Here is a 24796-nt window from a genome sequence, read left to right as displayed (position 1 = left end):
AGCTGTCAGTTTCTAACCCGAACCGTTAAACCCGACTGTTTCGAATCGATCCGAAAAGGAACTGAACTGTTTAAAACCGGTTTTTTGGAAACCGAAAACTGACCTGACTCAATTTTTCCAACTCGAAATTGAACTGAACCGAAGTTGTGTGAACCATTACTAACCCGACCCATAATCAAGCCAAACCGTTACAACCCGAAACTGAAAGCAACCCAAACCGATTACGTCTAAACCTGATAATAACCCGGCCCATTTTAAACCGAAAACCGTTAAGACCCGATAAAAATCCGATAAACCTAAATCGTTCCAACCCGTAACCCGTTGTGACCGAACCATTTATAATCTGTAACTCGTTGTGATCGAACCGTTTAAAACCCGTAACCCATTGAGACCAAACCGTTTAAAACCCGTAACCCGTTATGACTGAGTCATATACGACATGTAACCCAATATGTTAATGATTTAATCCGTTTCAACCCACTACTCGATAAACCAAACTTATTTATGACTTGACTTGATTATAACATGACCTGTTCCTACCCGTTATTTGACTAATTCGACTCGATAATCATCCGACTCAGTTTTAACCTGATATGATTTGAACTGAAACTCGCTTTAAATTGGGTAAACTCGTTTTCAAACCAACGAAGTTCAATCTAAACCGATTATAACCTGAAATGATAATGATTGGACTCGATTTCACCTGATTTGTTTTGAACTGTAACCCATTTTTGAACCGACCCAATTTAACCCAAACTGATTATGACCCGAATCAATTAGACACGTCTTGATTAAGACCCGAACTGTTTTTAACTGAAATCCACTTTAAACAGGCTAAACCCGTTTTCAAACCGACCCAGTTCAACCAAAATTGATTATGACCCGAACCGACCCGATAAGGACTCGATCCGAATAAAAACTGCAATTAAAAAAACAAAACTGAACTGACACACTAATTTTCAAAACCAACCCAAACCGACCCACTAATTATTTCAACCCGTTATAAACCGGTCCGTTATAACCTGAAACTGATAAACCCAACCCAAATCCAAACTGTTTACTCGAATTGACACCCGTAGTTACATCATTAGTTCAAAAAAAGGAGGGAGCACTTATATTATTGTGGTCTACATTTTGCCACATAGAATACCTTAAACCAGCTCACCCATTAAAATGTGTGAAACTACATTACTTTATCCAGCAATAAATATTTACCAAGCTATAAGTGGAGTATGTCGTGGATGATCAACTAGTTTAGTTGCTTAAAGTTTTGAGAAGTGATATTTAAGACTTGAGATCAAATTGCGTCTATATCACTTGTCATTGGGGCTCTCAAAACAAGTGGAGTATGTCAACACTAGCTAGCTTGTACTCCGTAGTTATTATCACGTGATGGGCAGAAGATCATTGCTTTTCTTTTTTTTCTTTTTTTTTTTTTTTTTTTTAATGAAAAAGCCTATGGGCTTGATCTACTACAATAAATTTATGCTACTCGGGTCAATTCAAGCCCGTTTAGGCTTAGTAATTCACTTAGCTTTGTTAGTAAATTCATAATTCATATTCATTCACTCATAAAAAAACTCTTCTTTGGCATCATTTTTGGTTTTCAGTTTTCTGTTTTTTTGAATTTTTGAAAACCAAAAACCAAAAACAGGAAACAAGAAAAAGGTATTTCCACTTTTCTGTTGTCAGTTTTCAAAATTATCGTGATTTTAATAAGTCTATATTTTTTGATTCATTATGTGACATATATAATACACTTTTAAAAAATAAAAAACCAAAAAAAGAAAATCACAGCGATGCCAAGCGAACCCTAAGAAAACACAGCGATGCCAAACAACCCTTAGAGGTGCAAAGCCTTCTAATTTGATTTTGTTCGTGCGTTCACTTGAAAAGCCAAACAAAAGCATGCGTTTTCAAACTTTCTTTAAGAGACTATACAATATTTTACAATCACTCCATCTTTGATTTTTCCCCCTTAAAAAAAAAAAAAAAAAAAAATCTAAAAATATAAAACCAAAGGTTCATATTCCATTGACCTTGAGATCAGTTTTTCTGTTACTCCATTGTTCTACTACTCTCTACTTCCATAACTAAAATCTCGAACCACCTTCCTTACTCTTCTCCCTGCTTTTTTTCTCAGGTATTAATTTCAACATTTCTCAATTTATTAATTTTTCCGACTATAATATTTATTTAAATCTTACGAATCTGTTATATGAAATTTCTATTAAAAAACCTATAAATTGTATCCTTAAATTTAGATTGTTTCATTTTTATATTAATTCATTCAATTGGTAAATTCAGTCGTTTTCATTTGATTTTACGGAGTATTATTTTATAAATATGCTGAATGATTGTCAATTATTGAATTTATTGATAAATTGAGCTACTATATATGCATAATGCTAATTTCTGTGATTTATTTATTTATGTTATCTATATTATTATTATGAGTTGTTTTGTTGCTCTTCGATTTTCTGTTAAAATTTGTGATTGTTGTTTGATTTTTAATTGTGTAGGGTTTTAACTATCAATGGCTTCTATTTCATCAATGAATAATGTGTGTTTTTGTAATATAAGTTCACATATTTCGCTATCGAACCGAGTTGAACACCGGCAATTGTGGCTGGGAAGACATTGTAGTAGTAGGAAGAAGAGATTTGGAGCATGTAGGATTGTGGCCGAAAATTCGGATATTGATTTTAATGATCCTGATTGGAAAACCAAGTATCAGAAGGATTTTGAGTCTAAGTTTAATTTGCCACATTTGAAAGATTTGTTGGATGTAAAGCCGAGGCCAAGCACGTTTTCCCTTATGAAGAGGTGATTATTCGTTCTGGTTTTACTTCGATTATGATTGACATATACTTGAATATCATGCATAAGATTGCAATAGATTTTAACTTTGGCTAGTGTACTTTGGTTTATTTTACCCTGTCTTCTTGATGTATATTTTGGTGGTGATAGGGAAGGTGCACGTTGGGCAGGAAAGGAATACATCACTGATAATGCTGAAAAACCAAAGGATCGGAAAAATGATTACGTTGACAATGATGATAGGACGCTGCTAAAGGTATTTTTTCCACTCTTTTTAGTGAGTTTTTATATTTGGAAGCCATTACATTAAAATTCTGCTAATTACCTAGATCATGAGTGATAAAAGTTAAAAACTTGCTTTCGAGGGGTCTCAAATGGTTTAGGAACCCCATCCATCTGTGGGGATGTTATTTGCTTGGTTTGTTTTGTTTAATCTATATCATTATTCAAAAGTAGCGTGGTGAGAGTTGAGCAAATGCTCATTATATAAATCTCGTTATTTTTTTGATTAGAAATGCAACAATGATTTGCTAATATCTTTAATAACTTCAAAGCTTACTATTATAATGGTAATATGAAATCATTTTCACATTTTTACAATGCTACTCAGGAAATTTAATTATTACGTAACTTTTTTGTAAGGTTATCAAATATGCCTCACCAACTTCTGCCGGAGCTGAGTGCATTGATCCTAATTGCACATGGGTGGAGCAATGGTAAAAATTATGATTGTGCAATTTATGTTTTTGTTGTATCTTTCCTTCTTTAATTATCTGTTGCCTGCTTTGAATATATTAATCATGTAATAAAAAGTATGAATTTGATAATGTATACATAATTCCATATTCCTTCAATCTGCTAGGTTACTAGATTTCATGAGCTCCATGGTCCGATCTTGAAATTTTCTTAGTTAAATCTTACCATGGTGCTGAGTGCTAACAAATTATTTACTGGGAAACTTGAAGTACGAAATATATGCCAAAGCCCTTTTGTGGATGTGATAGAGCTATGTATTTTCTTGTCTATTATTTGTGTTTGTGTGTATCTACATGTAGATCTCATTCATCATGCTATACTAGGCTTTTGATAAAAGATGTGCATTGTGTGTTTAATATGAAAAAAAATTACTAATGATGGTCACGCTCAAAGGAGAATAATACAGGATAGCTATAAATTCTCTAATACTATGTGATTTCTCCTAAACATTAAAAAAAAAATACTATGTAATTTGGCTTAGGCTACAGAAGTTTCATGTTTGCAAGGTGGGAGCACAAGAAATGAAGATTCTATGGACTTATGGTGCATTTGTTGTCCATACAATTACAGTTATAATCAACAAGGGTTGTAAGAAAAAGAATTGGCTTTTAAATACATAAATCAGTGAGACATACGTTAATGGTTTAGACTTTTTAAAAGTTTTCTTCTACTGCCCTATGAAGATATGTGAAGGCTTGTGTAGATTTTAGATATTGGAGACTAAAAATAAATTGAAGGAAGAATCGAAACATGACCCCATTAACTCATTAAGTCCCTGTTTGGTTTAATGTAAAACATTAGTTTTTTTTGGAAAACATGTTTTCAAGGAAAAGCACCATTGTAAATTAGTTTTCCTTTGTTTGGTTACATGCAAGAAAAGTTCAAGAAAAATAAAATATAGGAGTGGAAATGTAAGGATGAATGAGAGGGAAATAAAAAAGGAGGTAAGGAGGAGAGAGGAAAATGTGGCTTCCCTTTTTTTGTGAAGAAAAATGTTTTCCATTATTAAGGATAGAATTTTCCACCCTTGGAAAAATTGTTTTCCACCCCTTAACAAACCAAACAAAGGAAAATGGGAAAAAAAATGGAATAATCATTTTCCATGAAAACATTTTACATCAAACCAAACGAGGCCTAAGTGAGGTATCAGAGGATAATCGTTCTTTCTCCATCCATCTCATGGGATCTTAAGAACTTACACATCTCATTGGAATGATCTATTGACTAATCAGCATCATTAGGCAGGGATATGAATATTCTCCTTCAAACAATTGTAATTTTTATGTCTTTCATTTATATTCCAAATACTAAGATTATTTATATTCCTTAATTTAACTAAATATATGTGCTTTAAATCTCCATTACATCTCCTTTTGTTTAATGAGTTTTCAAAATATACTTAATTTGAGGAATTCTGAATTCAATATTCTTTCTGCTTTGAAAATTTTGGAACGGGGTTGCTCCCAACCACACTTGTGGTCACTCCACAAGTGTTTGACTAATAGTCAGCCAAGTTTGAGCAATCAAAGACCTATCCTTAGCTGATCAAAATCATTCACATGGCATAAATTTTGAAGGACTCGAACTTTGTTCACCTCAATGCTATCAACTTTGCATTGGGCGCACAAGCTGCTTTGCTTGCTTCATTGGTTAGCCATAGGCTCAATAGAGGCATCAAGGCATCACTGACTCTCAAAGATTATCAAAGGATTTCTCACCTTTGATCCAGACTTTTTGTGCAAGGATAACATATATCTAGCCACAAGAACATCGTTCTCGGCACCCATTTACCTCTATGCGCAGTCCTTAATCAAGGTAATGGCAGCACTTGGCCATGCTCCATGGCTTATTCATGGTTTTGCTATACCAAACCCTTCTCAAGGGTGATCCTAAATGTTCGATATTAGAGTCATTCCCTCTATGCCCTAGACTTCTAGTCTAGCATGGGTACAACACCTTGGTTGCTAGGATGCTTGACGCCATCCCCCTTTCAACCAAGAGGTTCCCATATTTCAACCAAGAACTTTGACATTCGGTTTTTCATGGCCTTGGATGACCATGCGCCAAACCGCTTGGGACTTACGTTGCTTTCCTGTGCTTGCTTACTTCTCCTAGCTATGCTTGCAAAGTTAAACAACTTCGTTGATGGGTTGCATTGGAAAGGGTCTTTCCTTATCACACGTACCGTTCCTTCGACATCCCACCCATCACTTCAAGAATTGGGCGTAACCCCAGCTAACTGCCAACCTTAGTAGGGTGTCTCCCATTCTGGTCGGAATACTCAAATTCTAGATGTGATTCGCAAGGGACCTTGTTGCTTTTAAGGACTTATTACCCACATCCCGCACTATTACACTTGCGTAGTTTCAAGTCAGTTTTTATAGAGTGGAGAGGCACACGGTGCACAGATCTAGCTTAATAGATTAAGCTAGTGAGTTATCTCATAACACACCATGACCATGAAAACAAGCAATGTAATAAACCGAAAGCATTCTTTTCATTAATATGGTAATTTACATAGTGCATATTTACTTAAGAAGTAAACATAAACCAAACAGAAATGAAAAGACAACACTATAAGAAACATCTAATGTAAATAGATAGAAACCCTCACAAAGGATATTCTCCGGCCTTAAGGACCAAAGGGACCAAACTCCAACTTGAGTCGAGCGTACTATGGGGTCGTTGGGTTGTACTCGGGCGACACACAAGTAGGGTTGTACTCCGGTGATGGCATCACCATGTTTCCCTCATCGTCACTATAACAGTACCCCTTCCAACTAGGTGATCCCTCGGATTTGGCTGCAGCACCATCCACTCCCTCATCCTCGGAGTCACCGAGGTTGATCACTTTCGCTTCCTTGATTGCCACCTTGATGAGGTTGGATGCCTGAGCGAGCTTCTTAGACCTCTCCTTTGGCACAACACTCCCCTTGCTTACTTAGTGGATCCTGATCCAACCTCCTGCATTGGAAACAGTAGCATTACAAGACACAAAATTAGTAACAGACGCCACTTTCAGCTTCGGGGAAGGAATGTGTGAAACGAAATTGCTACTAACATCCCACACCTGGTTGCACCACTTCTCCATGACTTCTGCTTGGCGGTCATCCATGGAGAACATCTCCCCAGCTTTCACCTGGTCCCACTATGAGGATGAGGATAAAGCCTGCACTGGTCTCACCATGAGGACCAAGGATCCTAAAGATTGAACCCGAGCCTTTTACAATTCCCATTCATAGGGAACTTCAGTTGGCTAAGGCGAGCAAGCCTCCCCATGCTACTACTGGTGAGCTAAGTAGCTATGTGTCCCCTCCGAGGATAAGCACCACTCAACCTACAAGGAAGTTAGAAGACCTCCTTGACGAGGATCCCTTGTATGTTAGGGTAATGACTTACTTGGGAGACTTAGCGGGACTCTAGTAACCCATGGTTGTCCCTCAACCAACTAAAGTCCCTTGTGAATGGGAATCGAAGGCTCGGGTTCAACCTTCAGGATCCTTGGTCCTCATGGGGGGATGTTCTCCATGGATGGTCACCAAACGGAAGTCATGGAGAAGTGATGCAGCCGGGTGTGGGATGCTAGTAGCAACTTTATCTCACACGTTCCTTCCCCAAAGCTGAAAGTGGCGTTCGTTACTAATTTTGTGCCTTGTAATGCTATTGTTTTCAATGCAGGGGTTTAGATCGAGGATCCACCGCAGGTAAACAAGGGGAGTGTTGTGTCGAATGAGAGGTCCAAGGCTCAGGCATCAAGGTGGAAAATAAGGAAGCAGAAGTGATCAACCTCGATGACTCCGAGGATGTGGGAGTGGATAATGCTGCAGCGAAATCCGAGGGCTCACCTAGTTGGAAGGGTTACTACTTTAGCGACGATGAGGGGAATATGGTGATACCATCACTAGAGTACAACCCTACTTGTGCGTTGCACGAGTACAATCCAACAACCCCGGAGTACGCTCGACTTAAGCCGGAGTTTGGTCCCTTTGGTCCTTAAGAATATCCTTTGTGAGGGTTTCTATCTATTTACATTAGATGTTGCTTATAGTGTTGTCTTTTCATTTCTGTTTGGTTTATATTTACTTCACATGTAAATATGCACTATGTAAATTATGATATTAATAAAAAGAATGCTTTCGATTTATTACATTGCTTGTTTTCAGGGTCATGGTGTGTTATGAGATAACTCACTAGCTTAAACGATTAAGCCGGATGTGTGACCGGGTGCCACTCCACTCTATAAAAACTAACCTGGAACTACACAAGTGTAATAGTGCGGGATGTGGGTAATAAGTCCTTAAAAGCAACTAGGTCCCTTGCGAATCACATCTTGAACTTTGAGAATTCCGACCGGAATGGGGGACACCCTACTAAGGTTGGCCGTTAGTTTGGGTTCTGCCCGATTCTTAGAGTAATGGGTAGGATGTCGAAGGAACGGTGCGTGTGACAAGGTAAGACCCTTTCCAATGCAACCCATTAGCGAAGTTGTTTAACTTTGCAAGCTTAGCTTGGAGAGGTAACCAAGCTAAGGAAAGCAACGTAAATCTCAAGTGGTTGGCTCATGGTCGTTCAGGACCATGAAAATCCGAATGTCATAGTTCTTGTTTGAACCTTGGGCACCTCTTAGTTTAAAGGGGATTGCGTCAAGCATCTAAGCAACTGGGGTGTTGCACCCATGCTAGACTTGAGGTCTTAGGCAAAGTAAGAATGATTCTTATGCTTGAGGACGACCCTTGAGAAGGGTTCAACATAGCAAGTCCATGGATAGACCGTGGAGCATGGCCAAGTGGTGTCCTTGCTTTGCTTAGCTTACTGCTTAGAGATGATTGCGTACCAAGAGTGATGTTCTTGTTGCCAGTCCTACACGAAAAGGTAAGCTTGTATGCTCAGTGCAAGGTTGGTACCATTGAGGTGAACATAGTTTAAAACCTTCAAATGTATGCCATGTGAATGATCTTTGATGAAGTAAAGATGAGTCTTTGATTGCTCAAACTTTGCTGACTATTGGAGTCGAACAGTTGTGGAGTATCACAAATGTTGCTAGGAGCAACACCATCGTTGATGCTATGCAAATCACCTTGGAAATATGCTCCATGTGTGTGTGATTTAGGATGTCAAGAGAGTGGTCTTGACTACGATCACCTAATACTTGGATGCTAATCAAGGAACGTTGCTATGAATAGATGGAATTATAGTTTATGAAAGTTTGAAAAATTAAAAAGAGTTCTTACGTCCATGGGCATTACTATGATTAAAGGGGTCAAGCGTGAAGGATAACCTACAACATGTTCACGAAATGAGTGGTGTAAGGTGGGACCTTACTGCCATCGCTTCTTATAGAAAGATGAGAATTGAATGAACTCAATAAAGAAGAGATACCATGGTAAAGGAATTGCTCAGAGAATGAGAAGGTCTATGGACCAGCAATCAATGTGATTGATTGTGAGGCGGTAGGGAAGCAATGACGATTACTGCCAACGAAGCCGAGGTTAGCCAAAAGCTAACAAAAGTCTTGGTGATAAGGCTTGCATGTGAATCCCGGGGCACTTCCAAGCAAGTGAATGGCAAGGTTGTGCCATCACTTCAACCCAAAGTTATGCTAACCCGAGTAAGGGGTGACCTTTGAGAGAGATGTGAACCATCTCCTAAGAAGCTCCATGAGGGAGCAACCCTATAAGATTGTCTTCGTAGAAGATGAAAGCAAGTCCAAGGATTCCCGTGCCGGCTTTGAAAGGGAATATTGGACAAAAGAGTTTATCAAAAGGGACTTATGATGTCGCGTGATGCACGTTGGTGCTACGAGGTAGTCCAACTTGGTGTACTGTCAATGAGGCAAGTCGTGAGAAGCACGATAAATCTCAGCAAGGGAATATTATAGTCCAAAGATGATACTAGGGAGTATCATTGAGGCTAACTTGGTGGCTAGCAACCTCTTATCAATGAGAATGGAGTAAAGCCCGGATTAAGTGAAAGGGTTGTGCTTGGAGAGCAAAGATCGAGTATCTTTGACAAGGACGTCAAATTCATTTTGGGGGGGAGGTTTGTCACGTTCACTTTTGGTCGAGCTAGGCTAGGCCGTCGACCACCCCACATAGGCGTGCAAGGCCTTTGGGATCTAACTTGCCTAGGCGAGCAAGTGCACGCTTAGTTCGGAAAGGACGAGCCATATGAGGCTAGAATAACTCACTACCATGTCTAAGGGTTGTTAGGTTATCAGGGATAACCCCCAAGTGCTTAGGTGATGGTGCTTGTAGGGACTTGATTAGCTAGGCCTTGGGCCTAGGCTAGCACGTGCGCGCGCACCTAAAGAACCTCGGAGTGTTTGGATGAGCAAAACTCCATAACAACCTTTGATATTTATTGAGGGGACTTATTAGGACCCTAATAGATCATACATGGCTATAGGGTAAAGGTTGGGTTCTAGGATCGGGATTGAGAGCCCATTATCGTATTACTGTTAGTTCGGTGTTCACTAGTATTTCCAGGCCAAAACAAAATAAAGCTCTATAGGGGGCGAGTGCTCACTTAAGGGGTCAGTGGCTGCCTAAGGGTGACCCTATGGCTAGGAGCCTTGGGCATAGTCTTGGACATAGGATGGCCTATGGGGACTATAGCACACTTGGATGGTTATGGTGGACATTTGATAGGACAAACCGACTCGGTAGTCCCGACTAGGGTGGATGCGGGGTGACTAACAAGGGCCTATGGCTTAGTACGGTGCATGCTAGCTAAGTTGTACCGTAGATGGAAATGGGAGTCAAGGAATGACAAATATAAGAGATGGATGGTAACATGCTTTAGAATTTCTGAGTTCTATGATTGCAATGTGCTTCAAATAGATAAGAATGACATAGGAGTTCTGAATTGCTCCCTACTTGAGAATATGTAATTACTTGAAGATAAAAATGAATGGAAGTATTGACCAGAAAAGAGAGCTTTTCCCACATTTTCAGGTGGTATCATGGTAGCATGATGCTTCATAAAGATTATGATCTATGACATTAAAGGTGAATAAGCATTAAACAGTACCTTTTTATTTATTGGACATAAATGGGAAGCAACTATGTTGGTTTCTGAAGGCTAGATCCCCTTCTGGCAACATATGCTAAAGACTTAATTAATCTGGAGATGTATGCATTTCGTCAGCTGCACTCTTATCAAACTCGTTTATGTATACAAAATAAAGTGCCCTTTTCAGCTTACTTGAACAGCACCTGTTTGTCTAATTCATGCTGATCATGTTTCAAAATTGTAGACTTCATCTTGTTATCAAATCTTATGGAATTTGTGGTATGGATGCTATCTCAATGCCTTAACCATTCAACTGCTTAACATTATTTTCTCTTTCTCATTATTGGATTAGTTTCAATTTTTTCAAATCAATCTTGCTGGCTGAAGGTGACCCATCATATGGACTTGTTAGGGTAAATCATGCTAGTCATAATTTTAACGAGTAGTAGTACTGTAGTAGTTTTAACAGAATCTTGATTCTTTTCAAAGAGTTAAGTTTTTTTTCTTTTGTTTTACCTACTATTTGAATTTTGGCAAACACCTTTTACCGTCCTATCCCCTTTACCCTTACTTTTACACCATTCAACTTTCTCTAACTTTCCATTTTCTTTAACTCACCCACTTTTTTACTCCATCTTTACTTTATATATATATATATATATATATATATATATATATATATATATATATATATATATATATATATATATATATATATATATATATATATATATATATCCCTACCTTTTAAAAAGTTTGAAATTACTCTTATGAATAGTGTTTAGACAATTATACCCTCTAAAATGTTTATTTACTTTTTTGCCCTCATTAATGTTAATTGTCTTTTTATTAAACTCTTAATACCCTACCTTTTAAAAAGTTCGAAATAATTCTTATTAATAGTATTTAGACTTTTTTTTTTTTTTTTTTTTTGAGGCAATAGTATTTAGACAATTATACCCTCTAAAATGTTTATTTACTTTTTCCCTTCCTTTTAAAAAATTTGAAATTACGCTTATAACAGTGTTTAGACATGTATACCGTCTGAACTGTTTATTTACTTTTTTGCCTCATTAACGTTAATTGCCTTTTTTTAAACTCTTAAAAAGAATGAGCGGAAATTTATACCCTTAAAAATATTTGTTTACCTATTATCCCTCATTAATGTTGCCAATAACTAAAATTGTAACATAAGGCTAAACCGAAAGAGCTCTTCGGATATGGCTATATGAGCACATCGCGAGCCGTAGCCCTAGTATATATATATAGGGTTGTGATCTAATGAGAAAGATCTTATAATGAAAAGAATGGGAAGGAATCTTGAACGTTCAATTAAATCCAACGATTTACATTTTACCATTGCGAAATGCATATTTAGTACAAATATTATTCACATGTAATTTAAAACTAGCGTGTAGCCCGGGCGTTGCACCGGTTGCTGCTCTTGTGATTATCAATTATATACATTTATTTTCATGTTTATAACATAGCTTATGATTGGCTTAGATGGTTAAGTAATCATCTTTCTTATAAAAGGTTGGGTGTTCGAATCCCCTTATCATCATGGCACAGTGACGTTCTTAGTAACGCCTTTTAATATATTAGTATAGATAGATTCATGTACATTCGTTTTTCACTATTTGAAAAAATAACCTTCTATTAGACTCATTATGCAACTACAGTAATGCGCATTTATTACATATATTATGTACATTTAATTCAAAATTTTGGCACATTTATTTTTCACTATGTCAAAAATCAACCTCCTGATAAATTCATTATGCAACAATAGTACCACAAATCTCCTATCACGACTCTACATCAGCTTTCGTGGTGGGATGGCAAGGTGTCTCTTAACCACAACCTCCTCCTAGAACGCAACCATGTTACTCCTAAAGCGAGGGGGTTCATTGTATAAGAACTCGTACAAAACATTTAATTCAAATATATATTGATGTCAAAAAATTTATCTCAACAACCTTTGCTGCTATTAAAGTAATATTTCGGCGACCGTGGAGAGTAAGATTATGAAGAAGAGGAGAAAGAATTTGGGAGTCAGATCATATTGATGGTTGTAACGGCATCGAGCGGTGGTTGCGGCAGGGAAATAGTGGAGAGATAAAGCGAAGTTTCAGTAAATAATTACTATATATATATATATATATGTATATTATATGTAATTTTTACTTATTTATTCACTTTTTTAAACTTACTTAGTAATAAGAGTCTATAGTAATTATTACTCCCTCCGATCCTATTGATCTTCCTATTTCCCTATTAGGAAGGTTCAAAATGTTCTTCTCATTTAGAATCTTTCCATATATGGTAAAAAATTCCCATCAAATTTCCTCTATAAATTCGGTGAAAATGCCAAAATTTATACCTTTATTTCTATTCAGTACAATTTTCTAAGCAACTTTCACTAATTGAATTCTTTTTTCCTTTTCCTTTTTTTTTTTTTTTTTTTTTTTTTTTTTTTTTTTGTTTTGAAAAGTTGGACAATATAATGTGAAATTTGGAATCTCTATTATTTTAATTGATACTCTATTATCTTAGTCCCCGATTCCAAATGGAAAGAACAAAAAAGATCAAAGGGAGTAAATGAGTAGTTCTTATAATGTAAATGACACGATTAAAAAAAACTATTGCCAACGTCAACATTTCTCCAATGCCTCAAATGCCTTTCGTTTTCTGGGAAAGGGAGATTAAAATCATCAAATCTGCACAACACCTCCCTGCATGAAAAAGGCTATTTCCAATTGATCATTGACTTAATGTGCAACTAAGGTTTTTTGCTTCTCAATTTAATAAACCATTTGTTTAGTCCATTATTATCAAAAAGCCAATTAATATTAAATCATTAAAGTGGACCTGGAAAGAAACAAAACATAATTTTAATTATAATCTACTACACTAACTTGGAAAACCCAAGAAACTAACATTAATGAATAAAGTTGCAGATCTTGTCAAAAAAAAAGTTGCAGATGGAAAAGGTCTGCAATAGTGCTGCTTACAACAGAAATGGTTATTAGGAAAATGTAGTTTAGAAAGATAACATGGCTCACTAGATTATGATTTTAGGCTTGGGTTTCCATGGCACATGAGACATGAATGTGAATATCTTTCATCTATTTACCCTCTTTAGAACTGAGTTTCATATTTAAACAAGAAGAATTAGCCAATTATGAGACTCAAGTCCACCCAAACTTACATACTAGATTGCAGAATAAGTTTTGTAATTCTTAGAAGCAAGGACTTCATTCCAGTGTTAGTTTTGTAATTTGGAAGTTACTTATTCCTTCAAGTTCTTTGGTGCTAAATTCTTTTTGTTAATTTCTTTTTTGGGGTTCCTTAAGACTAGAAAATTAGAGTTTTTATTGAGTTTGATAGTTCACTCCAATTAGTGAATTGTCGATCATTCATTCTGGTGTCTTTAGCATATCTTTTTTTCTCTATCATATATCCAACACTCACTCTACAATGTATTTCTAAGTTTTTGGTGTTTTTGCTTGCATGAGTTGAACTTGTTGTCTGGAATTGTATGTTATTTTAATTATGTCTTTGTTTTTGGCTTAATTAGTTGTTGCTTCCCGATAATTGGGGCAATTTCTTCATAGATAGTCAATTGTTGTTGCTTGGGTACTAAATTTTATCATTTCTCTAGGGTACACCGTGCAGGTCCACGTAAGGATATATACTTTGAGCCTACAAAGGTGAAAGCAGCGATTGTAACCTGTGGAGGCCTTTGTCCCGGTCTTAATGATGTCATAAGACAGGTTATTGCCTCTGTTACTTTCACTGATATATAGTCACATGTTAGTGTTTGTAAGTTTACAAAATGTGTCTGGACATGTTAAATACTTTAATCTACCCTATTATTATTTTTTTCTTACATGATGTCTTAATTTACTTATTATGTGGTCCTCTCATCAACTAGTCAAATTTTTTCTTGCTAACATCCTGCCAAAAAAAAAAAAAAAAAAAGGTTATATACTTTGAGCCTACAAAGGTTAGTTTTGATGTTTAAGCCATTATTAAGTTCTTCCCTTAATCAGCATGTCAACAAGTTTTGGTCTTTTTTTCTTTTTCTTTGTCAATTAATTGCAGACCTTCCGAGTTCAATTAATTAAATTGGCCTGATCTTTGCCATGTTGGCTTATGGAATTATCTTATATTAGGCTGGTTTTGATATTTAAGACATTATTAAGATCTATCCTTTTATCTGCTTGCCAAATTCAAGGTTTCTATTTTTTTTTTATCCGCTGCTTTTGCTTTGGGCTCTGTCTTCCTTGGTGGTGCCGTTCTTGATGGTTGCCAATCGACTGATTTTTTTTTTTTTTTTGTTCTTTTTTAATCTTTTGTTGTTTAGTTAATTTGTTTGTTTAGTTAATTTCCAAGCTTAAGCTTTTGTTGTTTAGTTAATTTGTTTGTTTTTCCTTCTTACTGCCTTTTCTTTTTTCTTTTGTTGTATTTTTATTTTCTAAGGTTTTAGTTGTTTGGTCATCCCCTGAAATAGGGAACCATCAAGTTTAATACTAAAAAAAAGAACATAAACCTTATCACTATTTATCTTTAAACATCATTAAAATCCTAATAACATGTTCAATCTTGTTGTATCAATCTCAGACTGCACTGCATTATGCAGATTGAGAGATGAATAGTAAGAGGCTTGCATGCATGAGTTTTTCCCTTCTCAAACCCAAAAATTCAAATCTGCAAACAGCTGCCAACGTAATTGTTACCAACAAAATAGAAAAGATTGAATATAGGACATGGTTGGTGCAAAGCAACATTGATCACGTAAACTGAAGTTTAACCTGACCAAAATGCCTAATTTTTAATAACCAAAAATTGTACTGATTTTTAATATTGTCATCCTTAGCTTGTAGTTTTGGTCCTTATTTAAGTTCACTTTATACGCTGTCATGTTCATGAATAATCAATTAATCAAGTGTAAACATACACCCATGCCTACAACGCGTGGAAGATGGAAGGGCAGTATGTAGTGTAAAATTATTACCTCGTCTGGGAAAATGTGAAGCATGAGCTTAGTGTTCTCAATTGGGAGTTCTTGTCTATTAGTCTTCTCCAGGCTTTGCTTTTGAAGTTAATGTTGACTGTAAGATCTCAGATATGATGAATCATTCACTATGTTTTGAATGTGTGTAGCAGTGATGCAAAAGTAATGATGAATGGGATCACATATTATTCATTCCCGGGCTCTTTCTACAATTAGTAGCTGTAGGACCTTTATGGTCTACTTTTGCTGAAAATCTTTATTCTGTGACTGAACGTGTATGTCTTACCTTCATGTATGATGCAATAAAAATTTCATAGGTAATGTCAAGTTAGCATAAAGGAGCTTATTATTATAGGAGATGAAGGATGCAGATGAAAATGATTAATACTTTCGGGTAAAAGCTTTCAGTTGGTTGATGATGTGGAAAATGAGCTTTCCTCTGCCATTTTCTATCTAAGAAAAATGGCCCATAATCAACAAGTAACAAAACTTAACCTGGGAACTATTTACGATGGACCTTGCTCTTTTGCTGTTTTTGTTTTACTTTGAGAAAACTTTGCCTCAGCATTGTATAATGCCTTTCCTAATCGTATTCATTCTTCCGTCAATTATGATTGCTGCACTTTTGTATTACAATATGCAATAGGGCACTCATTTGCTTTGTACTTATGCAGATTTTTTTAACTCTGGAAAGATACGGTGTTCAAAAGATATTTGGCGTTAGATATGGCTTCCGTGGATTTTTTGATCCTGAACTACCTATGAAGAAGGTTAGACTAATTTCTGGGTCGGTCTTCTTATTCCATCAATAGTCTTATAGTAATATTTCAGAAAATCCTCAGCTTTCTCGTGAGCACGTCCAAGACATCAATCTTGAAGGTGGCAGCCTTTTAGGAGTATCTCGTGGAGGTGCCAGTATGAGCAATATTGTAGATAGTATAGAGGTATTCAAATCTCTAATCCAATTATGCTCTCCTTTTTAAATCTCCAGGCTTTTTTATATTAAGTGTTGGAATGTGTAGTGTAGGTCTAAGATAAAATAGTAAATATAGTAATTTTTATCATTTTCAGGCAAAGGAGATTGACATGGTTTTCATACTTGGTGGCAATGGTACCCATGCAGGAGCAAATGCGATACATAATGAGGTATATTTGATAAGGATACTTTTTTTAAATATTCAAATTAAGATAGCCATTAAATTTAGATAAGTAAAGTATGGGTGTGATTTTCATAGTGCTTCCTCTCTATGTACTATTACAGAAAGATCTTCTTAGCTTCAGCAGTACAAGTAATTTTGTATATCGCAGTGACTTGTGTCTTTGTAAAACTAAGTACAGATCTTATGCATATGATTACTGAACAGTGCCTGTATAAAAGCCTTTGGAGCACATTATTAGATACCTTTGCTATGAGCACAGGTTTAATTTAAATGGAACAAGCAGAGGAGTGTCTCAGTGCATCAGGTAGTGGTAATTGTTTACTTATAAAAATAAAATATGCTGTAGTTTCCATACAACAAAAACAACAATATCTCAATCTTAATTCTAAAAGTCAGGAGATCAATTACATGAACCAAGATGTCATTTTTATAAGTCACACCTGTGAATTCTTCTCTTCTCTCATTTTTGCTCAATGCAATATGATCCTGAAGATCCAATCTTATAATTTCTTATTTAACCACTCCCATCGGTCATTTTAGTGTACCTAGACTTCTTTTAGTGTCTCCATCCTTCCAACTCCCCATTCCTAAATTGATGGCTCCTAATATTGGCATTGGATATTTCCAAATCAATAAAGTAAATTCTTGTCCCTCTGATCCTCATATATGTCACTCCTGCCCAATTGTGAATCTCTTTGCTGCAGATTACATCTCTTCTCGAATTTCCACTCACCCTGTAAATAAGGAAAGGAAGGGGAGGGAAAGAGGCAGAAGGGAAGGGAAAAGAAAGGGAGGGGGAGGTGAGCTCCATTTTCCCTCCAAATCTCTCCAATTTTGGAGGGATTATGCTTATTAAAGAAAGAGGGAAAATGGATCCCTCCCTCTCCTTTCCCTTCCTTCCTCCAATCCTTTACCCAAACAAGAGAGTTTGTTCCCCTCCCTTTCTCTTCCCTTCTTTTACTTTCAACTCCTATCCAAACGAAGTGTTAATGTGCATATATCCACTACATTTATCTTCCAATTGTTGTTATTGTTGTTGTTGTTATTGTTGTTGTTATTGTTATTGTTATTGTTGTTGTTATTGTTGTTGTTGTTGTTGTTGTTGTTGTTGTTATTGTTGTTGTTATTGTTGTTGTTATTGTTGTTGTTATTATTGTTGTTATTGTTGTATGTATTGTTATTCTTATTGTTATTGTTGTTATTATTATTCTTATTATTATTATTTGTTATTTGTATTGTTATTATTATTATTTGTTATTTGTTTAATTTCATGCAGTGCCGGAAGAGAAAGCTGAAGGTCTCAGTTATATGTGTGCCAAAAACTATTGATAATGACATACTTTTGATGGACAAAACCTTTGGATTTGATACTGCAGTGGAAGAAGCGCAGAGAGCAATCAATTCTGCATATATTGAGGTTAGTTGACATAATTACCAAACCCTCTATAAATAACTTAGTACTCCTCCGTCCCGGTTTGATAGTCACTTTTGCCATTTTTTGTGACTCAAAATGTTAGTCACATTTGCTTTTTTCAAGTACCATTAACATTATTTTTTTACCAAAATTCTGTAACATTTGCAAAAATATTTGTGCAAATTTAACTTTTCCATGTAAATTTTACTTTCCCATGTACTTTAATTATTTTGTCTCTCTACTTTTTTGCATATCCAATGTAAATTTACCTTTTTAATTCTCCTTAATTCCCGTGATTTTTTTTCAAAAGGGACTATCAATCGGGGACGAAGGGAGTATCTTTTTTGTGATATGCTGCTTGGTATTTTCTTTCATGTTATGTGTTTGAAATTTAAGTACCATTTTGATTATGTAGGCACATAGTGCGTATCACGGTATCGGCCTTGTGAAACTGATGGGAAGAAGTAGTGGTTTCATAGCCATGCATGCATCACTTGCTAGTGGCCAAGTTGACGTGTGTCTAATTCCTGAGGTGAGTTTCATGGATTTATTTTTTGTCTGACCTTTGCTGTCTCTCCCTGCAGGCTTGTTAATTACAAGCATTATTTCTTTTTCTCACCCTTGTGGGGTCTGGCTGAATGGTATTTTTATGTTTTTGCAGGTCCCTTTTACTTTAGATGGACCGAATGGTGTCCTCCCGCACTTGGAACATCTTATACGAACAAAAGGGGCAGCCGTAGTTTGTGTGGCTGAAGGTGCAGGACAAGTATGTTTTTCAAATTGGTCATGTCATTTGTCAGTGAATCTGCCATAATTTCTGTTTTAAATCCCAACATGCAATCCTGATTTCTGTTTAGTCCCTAATATATATATATATATATAGTTTTGAATAGATTCGGGTTTTCTCCCGCCCCTCTTCTAGCCTCCTTTTTAGAAAATATAACCTCTTTTCTTCCTCAGCCCCTTCAGCTATGGTATAGGGGGGCTGTTTATCGTGCAATCGAATAATTGAAAGCCTTTCCATGATGGTAAAAAAAAGGCCACTACCAGCACAGGGAATGCTGAGTACTACAGGAAAGAGATTAGCTTGGGTTCGCTTAGCTACAGGAGCTAATAGCAAGAGAGTGCTACTTCTAATGGCTTCTAACGCAGTCTATCTTGATCTAACCCTACCAGTAGGAAGAAAGAACTATATATATTACTATTTTATCACTAATTTGGTTTTATGTCCGGGAAATCTACTATGGAAGCAATCCATTTGATAAGACAAATGATGGGTTTTATAGGGTAAAGAAGAAGGACCTCCATATGGTTTTTATTGATTTAGAGAAGGCCTATGGCAATGTGCCAAGAGAGGTACTTTGGTGTGCAATGTAGAAGAATGGTATCCTGTACAAGTACTTGAATCTGGTTAAGTATATGTATTAGGATGTGTCAATAAATGTGAGGATATGTGTTGGGTTGACAAAAGATTTTCCTATTACAATTAGATTGCATTAAGGGTCTGCGTTAAGCCCTTTTCTTTTTGCAATGTTTCTAGATGAAGTAACTACGCCAATTCAAGATGAGGTCACATGGTGTATGTTGTTTGCGAGGATGATATCGTGTTGGTGGATGAAACTAAAGATGGGGTTAATGCTAAATTGGAGCAATGGAAGCAAAGGTTGGATCTAGAGGGTTTAAGCTTAGTTTGAGTAAGACTGGATATTTGTTATGCCACTTTGGTACACGGAGGGGGGCAAACGATGATGTAGTGAGTTTGGACCGAAAAGATTTTTACATGAGTGAGTGTTTAAAATATCTTGGGTCGATCATCTAGAAAAATGATGACATTGATAAAGAGTTCAAGACGCAGTCCACAGGATTAAGTTGGTGTAACTTACATGGAGAGCAACCACGAGAGTGTTATGTGACCGAAGCATTCCTTTATAGTTGAAGGGGAAATTCGATAGGATTGTCATAAAATCAGTATTGCTTTATAGTATAGAATGTTGGGCTTCTATGAAGGAGCACATTAAAAAGATGGATGTGCGGGAACACTGAGATAAAAGCAGAAATGAAGTTATTCGCAAGAAAGTGGGTGTTGCAAGGATTGCAGACAAACTAAGGGAAAATTGTCTGAATTGGTGCGTGCATGTAAAACGGAGACCCTAAGGTGCACTTGTACGAAGAGTGGAAAAGAGAGATTCAGAAGATCTTAAACGAGATAAAGAGAGACTGAAAATGACTTGGTTGGAATGAGTTGGGAAGCATATGAAGCAAATGGATTTGAATGAAAATGATATATTCAGTGGCGGACCTAGAAATTTGACAATGGGGGGACAATTTCGATAATTCAACTAACATCAACCTATTTAAAAAAACGGGTACACAATACAAGTAATTTTGGTTTGGTTGGGAAATAGGAATAAGGGAGTAATCGAGTGGTATGGTTGAAATAAAACACCCCAAAAAAAAAAAAGGGAATGATGTTACAAGGGGGATTCGAATGCCATATTATCTTGTGATGTTAATTTCTTAGCAAACATTTGCCGAAGATGCTCGCTGCAGTCCGTGACTCGTGGCCGCGTGGGTGGTGGTTTGTGCCTCGTGTTTGAGAAATAGGAATAAGGGAGTAGTCGAGTAGTTTGGTTAAAATAAAGGAATTTTTTATTTTTACCATCTCCAAAAAACAACTTAATTGCTTTTACCACCTTCAAAAAAAAGTTTTATTTTATCACCACATAAAAAAAAAATGAAAATTGACTTTTACCACCAATCACCGCCAACTAACGGATTCTGTCCATAAATTCGTTAGTGGGGCCTATTATGTTCACGTGTCACCATATTATTAGGTAAAAAAATAAATAAATTAACAAATAAAAAAACAAAACCCAATAATATGGTGACACGTGGACATGGTACGCCCCTAACGGATTTATGGACGGAATCCGTTAGTTGGAGGTGATTGGTGGTAAAATCCAAATTATATTTTTTTTATGTGGTCGTAAAATAAAACTTTTTTTATAGAGGTGGTAATACCAAATTTTTCGTTTTTTATGGGTGGTAAAAGTCAAAATAACCTAAAATAAAACACCCACAAAAAAAAAAAGGAATGATGTTACAAGGGGGATTCGAACCCTGATCTAGGTAAGCCTGAAATTGAGCCCCTTGACATATTGTTTCTAGCCCACTACCAACTTAGCTAAGGCAAACTTCTTGTTTATTCTTACACTCAATTTTATATAACTATTTTCCCAGTTTTATTTTTTTACCTAAAATTTTTTTTCCTCTGTTTTTTTTTTTCCGAAAGTGGGGGGACAATGGTCCCCCCTTGTTCCTTCGTGGGTCCGCCCATGGATATATTTGATCATAAGGGATGGAGGAGGAAGATTTTGTGTATGACTATACTTAATAATCACGTTTGATGAGTTCTAAAATTCTAGTGGAAGAATGGTGACTGTGATTTGAGCATGATTTATGTCTATCATTTGGTCTTCAAATCATGGGTGCAGTAGAGGATCATTCCCTAGTTCCTATGTGAGCTGCGGTATGCTTACACGAACACACGGTTGTCTTATACTCAACCTTTTTGGGTGCGACTATACTAGCACTAATGCATCAGATCTCATCAAAACTTTGCAATTATACATGCTTGGGAAAGAGTAGTACTAAGATAGGTAATTTTCTAGGAAGTCTTCGTGTACAACCCTTTTGGGTGCGACTATACCAGCATTAATGCATTAGATCCCATCAAAATTTTGCAACTAATCATGCTTGGGCAAGAGTAGTACTAAGATAGGTAATTTACTAGGAAGTACTCGTGTGCAACCCTTTTTTGCCAAATTTTAGTCATTTTACCATATTGGTACAAAGTAGCTGGTAACTAAACCTAGGGTTATTGGGCGGGTCAGGGTTGGTGCAGGTTGGGTTGGTGCAGGTTGGGTCACAGAGGGTCACATTTTTTAGGGCCAAGTCAATGCAGGTTGCGGGTTAATAGCAAGTCGATAATGGGCGGGCTAACAAACTATCAATTAAAATAAATATTGCACAAAGCCATTATTAAGTATATAAGAATACGAAAATCTCTCTGTAATTTTTTTTACATTTAACTATTTTTTATCTATTAAATTGGACAAATATTTTGGTCCTATATTGACCCTACTCAATAGCAACTCTGTTCATTAAAGGCCCTATCTATTAAGAATCCTTTAGGCTTGATCCTGCCCCTATTATCATTGGGCTACCCTGCCCAATAACCAATCCTACTGGTATTTGGTAACACCTTTGCTTTACAAGCAAGAGGTTGTGGGCTCAACCGCTCAAGTTCAAGCCCTCAAAATATCATTTTCCCAATGAGAAATTCTTCATGCTTTCTACGGTAACCTTTCGTGGTGTAAAACAAAGGACAAAACAGGTGTATCAATAGCTAATAGTTAATCTTAATGGGACTATTTACATGTGAAATGTCACTGTCCACTGCTACCAGTCTTATCAATGGAAAAAAAGATTTATTTGATCAGTAATTTAATTTGTCACCATAGAAAACCAGCTAGTTGAGTTTCTCCAGCCAGAATTTTCTTCAGTTTGTAGAGTAAACAAAAAAAAAAAAAAAAAAAAAAAAAAAAAAAAATAGTTTCACTGTAACTTAATCTATATCAATGGCTCTATCTATTTACAGGAACTGTTGGCTGCACCAGATCTGAAAGACGCATCTGGAAATGCTGTTCTTGGAGATATTGGAGTACATTTTAAAAACCAGGTAATCTAAATATATAATTTCTCTGTGCTTGGTTTTTTTTATTTTTCTTTAATGTTCTTCATATCCTTTTTTGGGTAAAACCTTCCTACTCTCTTTTTGCTCTTGCCCATGAGACCATGACAATGTAACCTACGAATACCCTGACATGAGAAATTGTGAACATTTCCGCAGATAAAGAGTTATTTCAACGAGAAGGGTCTTCATTCTGATGTCAAATACATTGATCCTACCTACATGGTCCGATCAGTACGTGCAAATGCTTCTGATGCCATATTGTGCACTGTTCTTGGCCAAAATGCTGTAAGTTTTCTATATTTGGTTCTATATATTTATAGCATGTCCAATTTTAGTTATATGAAGAATGTAGGCTTTAAGGAAAAGATTTGTTTTATGACTTGCACTACAAACAAAAATGGCTTAAAAGCTTCTTACGTACATGCTCCCAGGCGTTCACACACACACTTGCACAGCTCATGTTCTCTGAAACTTAGATAGTCGATAATCAGCTGTTGGATTACAGGCTCCCGTAAACTGATTCTCCAATAAATCCCGGTTTATTCAATTTTGGATGTAATCTTTGAAAGAAGAAAGAAAAGAACATTATGGCCAGTTAGATGTTTCAAATGAGCCCTAACAATTTATAAATAGTTCAAGTGAAAGAGAGTATATCTGCTTTGGTTTTTCTGAAGGTAGTTATTTTCCCATAATAATTCCGGTTTTACTTTTTACTTTCGTATAGATTTTTTTAAAAAGAGCATGGCTAGCTCTTGATGAGTTTATGTTAAGACTTGGATTGTATTTTATGGGTTATCGGGTGACTTTCGTAGTAACTCATGAGGTTATCTGTTGTAAGATATTGGGTTACATAGCTGGCTTACTCATTTGTTCTACCTTGTACAAGAATTTGCATTTCAAGGGATCTTTGAGTGCATAGATGTCTGGTGTGTATTTCAACTGTTTGCACCCTTATAACAGAAGTCAGAAGAAAATCATTAAACTCAACCTTGCCAACAAACCTCTATTGAACAATTACTTCATATAAGATAACATTATAATGAAGTTAACATCCTGTTTGCAGGTTCATGGTGCCTTTGCAGGGTTTAGCGGAATTACGATGGGAATTTGTAACACTCATTATGTGTACCTTCCAATCACAGAAGTGATCCATGCTCCTAGAACCGTGAATCCTAATAGTAGAATGTGGCACAGATGTCTCACTTCCACCGGTCAACCAGACTTCTCGCCCAGGAGTTGCTGATCGTTCATTCATTTGTCGATACAAATCATACTATAGTTGATTTTGACGAATTATAATGTCTTCACGCCTACAGGAATATCAATATGTCCGGAAAAATTGGTTGAGGGATGCAAATGAGTAGGTATATTGATTTTTTTGTGGTTATTCTTCGAGGTTTGAAGGATAATCTCACTTGATTAGAACTGGAGCAACTGCAATACAATGTAGTCAATCTTTTATACGATTAATAAACGCCATCAAATTATGTTTCAAATGATTTTCTTCAACCATGTCCGTTTGGATGGCCATGTATAAAATCAGCAACGCACAAACTGTTATAAAAATGGTTTGTCGAAGAAAAATATATGTAGTATGAGCAACAAAAGTGGTTATACCACATATAATTGTTCAACTTTCTTGTGAAAAAAAGTCTAACATATAGAATTATATCAATCTTTAGTGTTACTACTACCCTTGTGTTTTAATAAGTGTTACAGTTTGACTTTTTTCACTATTCACATAATGGTTTTGACTTAATTTACTAACACATAAAAAAACAAATGTTATTGCATAATACATTGTTGGAATTGTTATAATATATACTTTCATATTATAAATTTTCCTATGATTTCACTAA

The 24796-nt window shown here is 36.1% G+C and overlaps 1 protein-coding gene across 1 annotated transcript; it reads left to right on the top strand.

Annotated features, from left to right (window-relative positions):
• Positions 1–1984: 1984 nt before the first annotated feature.
• Positions 1985–24433, top strand: LOC145641797 (ATP-dependent 6-phosphofructokinase 5, chloroplastic-like). Its single transcript, XM_081692760.1, has 14 exons — positions 1985–2143; positions 2523–2826; positions 2971–3076; positions 3463–3536; positions 14252–14363; positions 16282–16377; positions 16450–16551; positions 16679–16753; positions 18044–18184; positions 18597–18713; positions 18843–18947; positions 22842–22922; positions 23094–23222; positions 24001–24433. Exons 2-14 carry the CDS (start codon positions 2537–2539, stop codon positions 24178–24180), a joined length of 1608 nt encoding a protein of 535 aa, XP_081548886.1. The 5' UTR covers positions 1985–2143; positions 2523–2536; the 3' UTR covers positions 24181–24433.
• Positions 24434–24796: the final 363 nt, after the last annotated feature.

This window comes from Chenopodium album, chromosome 8 (assembly GCF_948465745.1).
Source record: "Chenopodium album chromosome 8, dcCheAlbu1.1, whole genome shotgun sequence".
Lineage (NCBI taxonomy): Eukaryota > Viridiplantae > Streptophyta > Magnoliopsida > Caryophyllales > Amaranthaceae > Chenopodium > Chenopodium album.
Note: the sequence above shows the minus strand (reverse complement) of the source record. Positions and strands in the feature narration are given on the sequence as shown.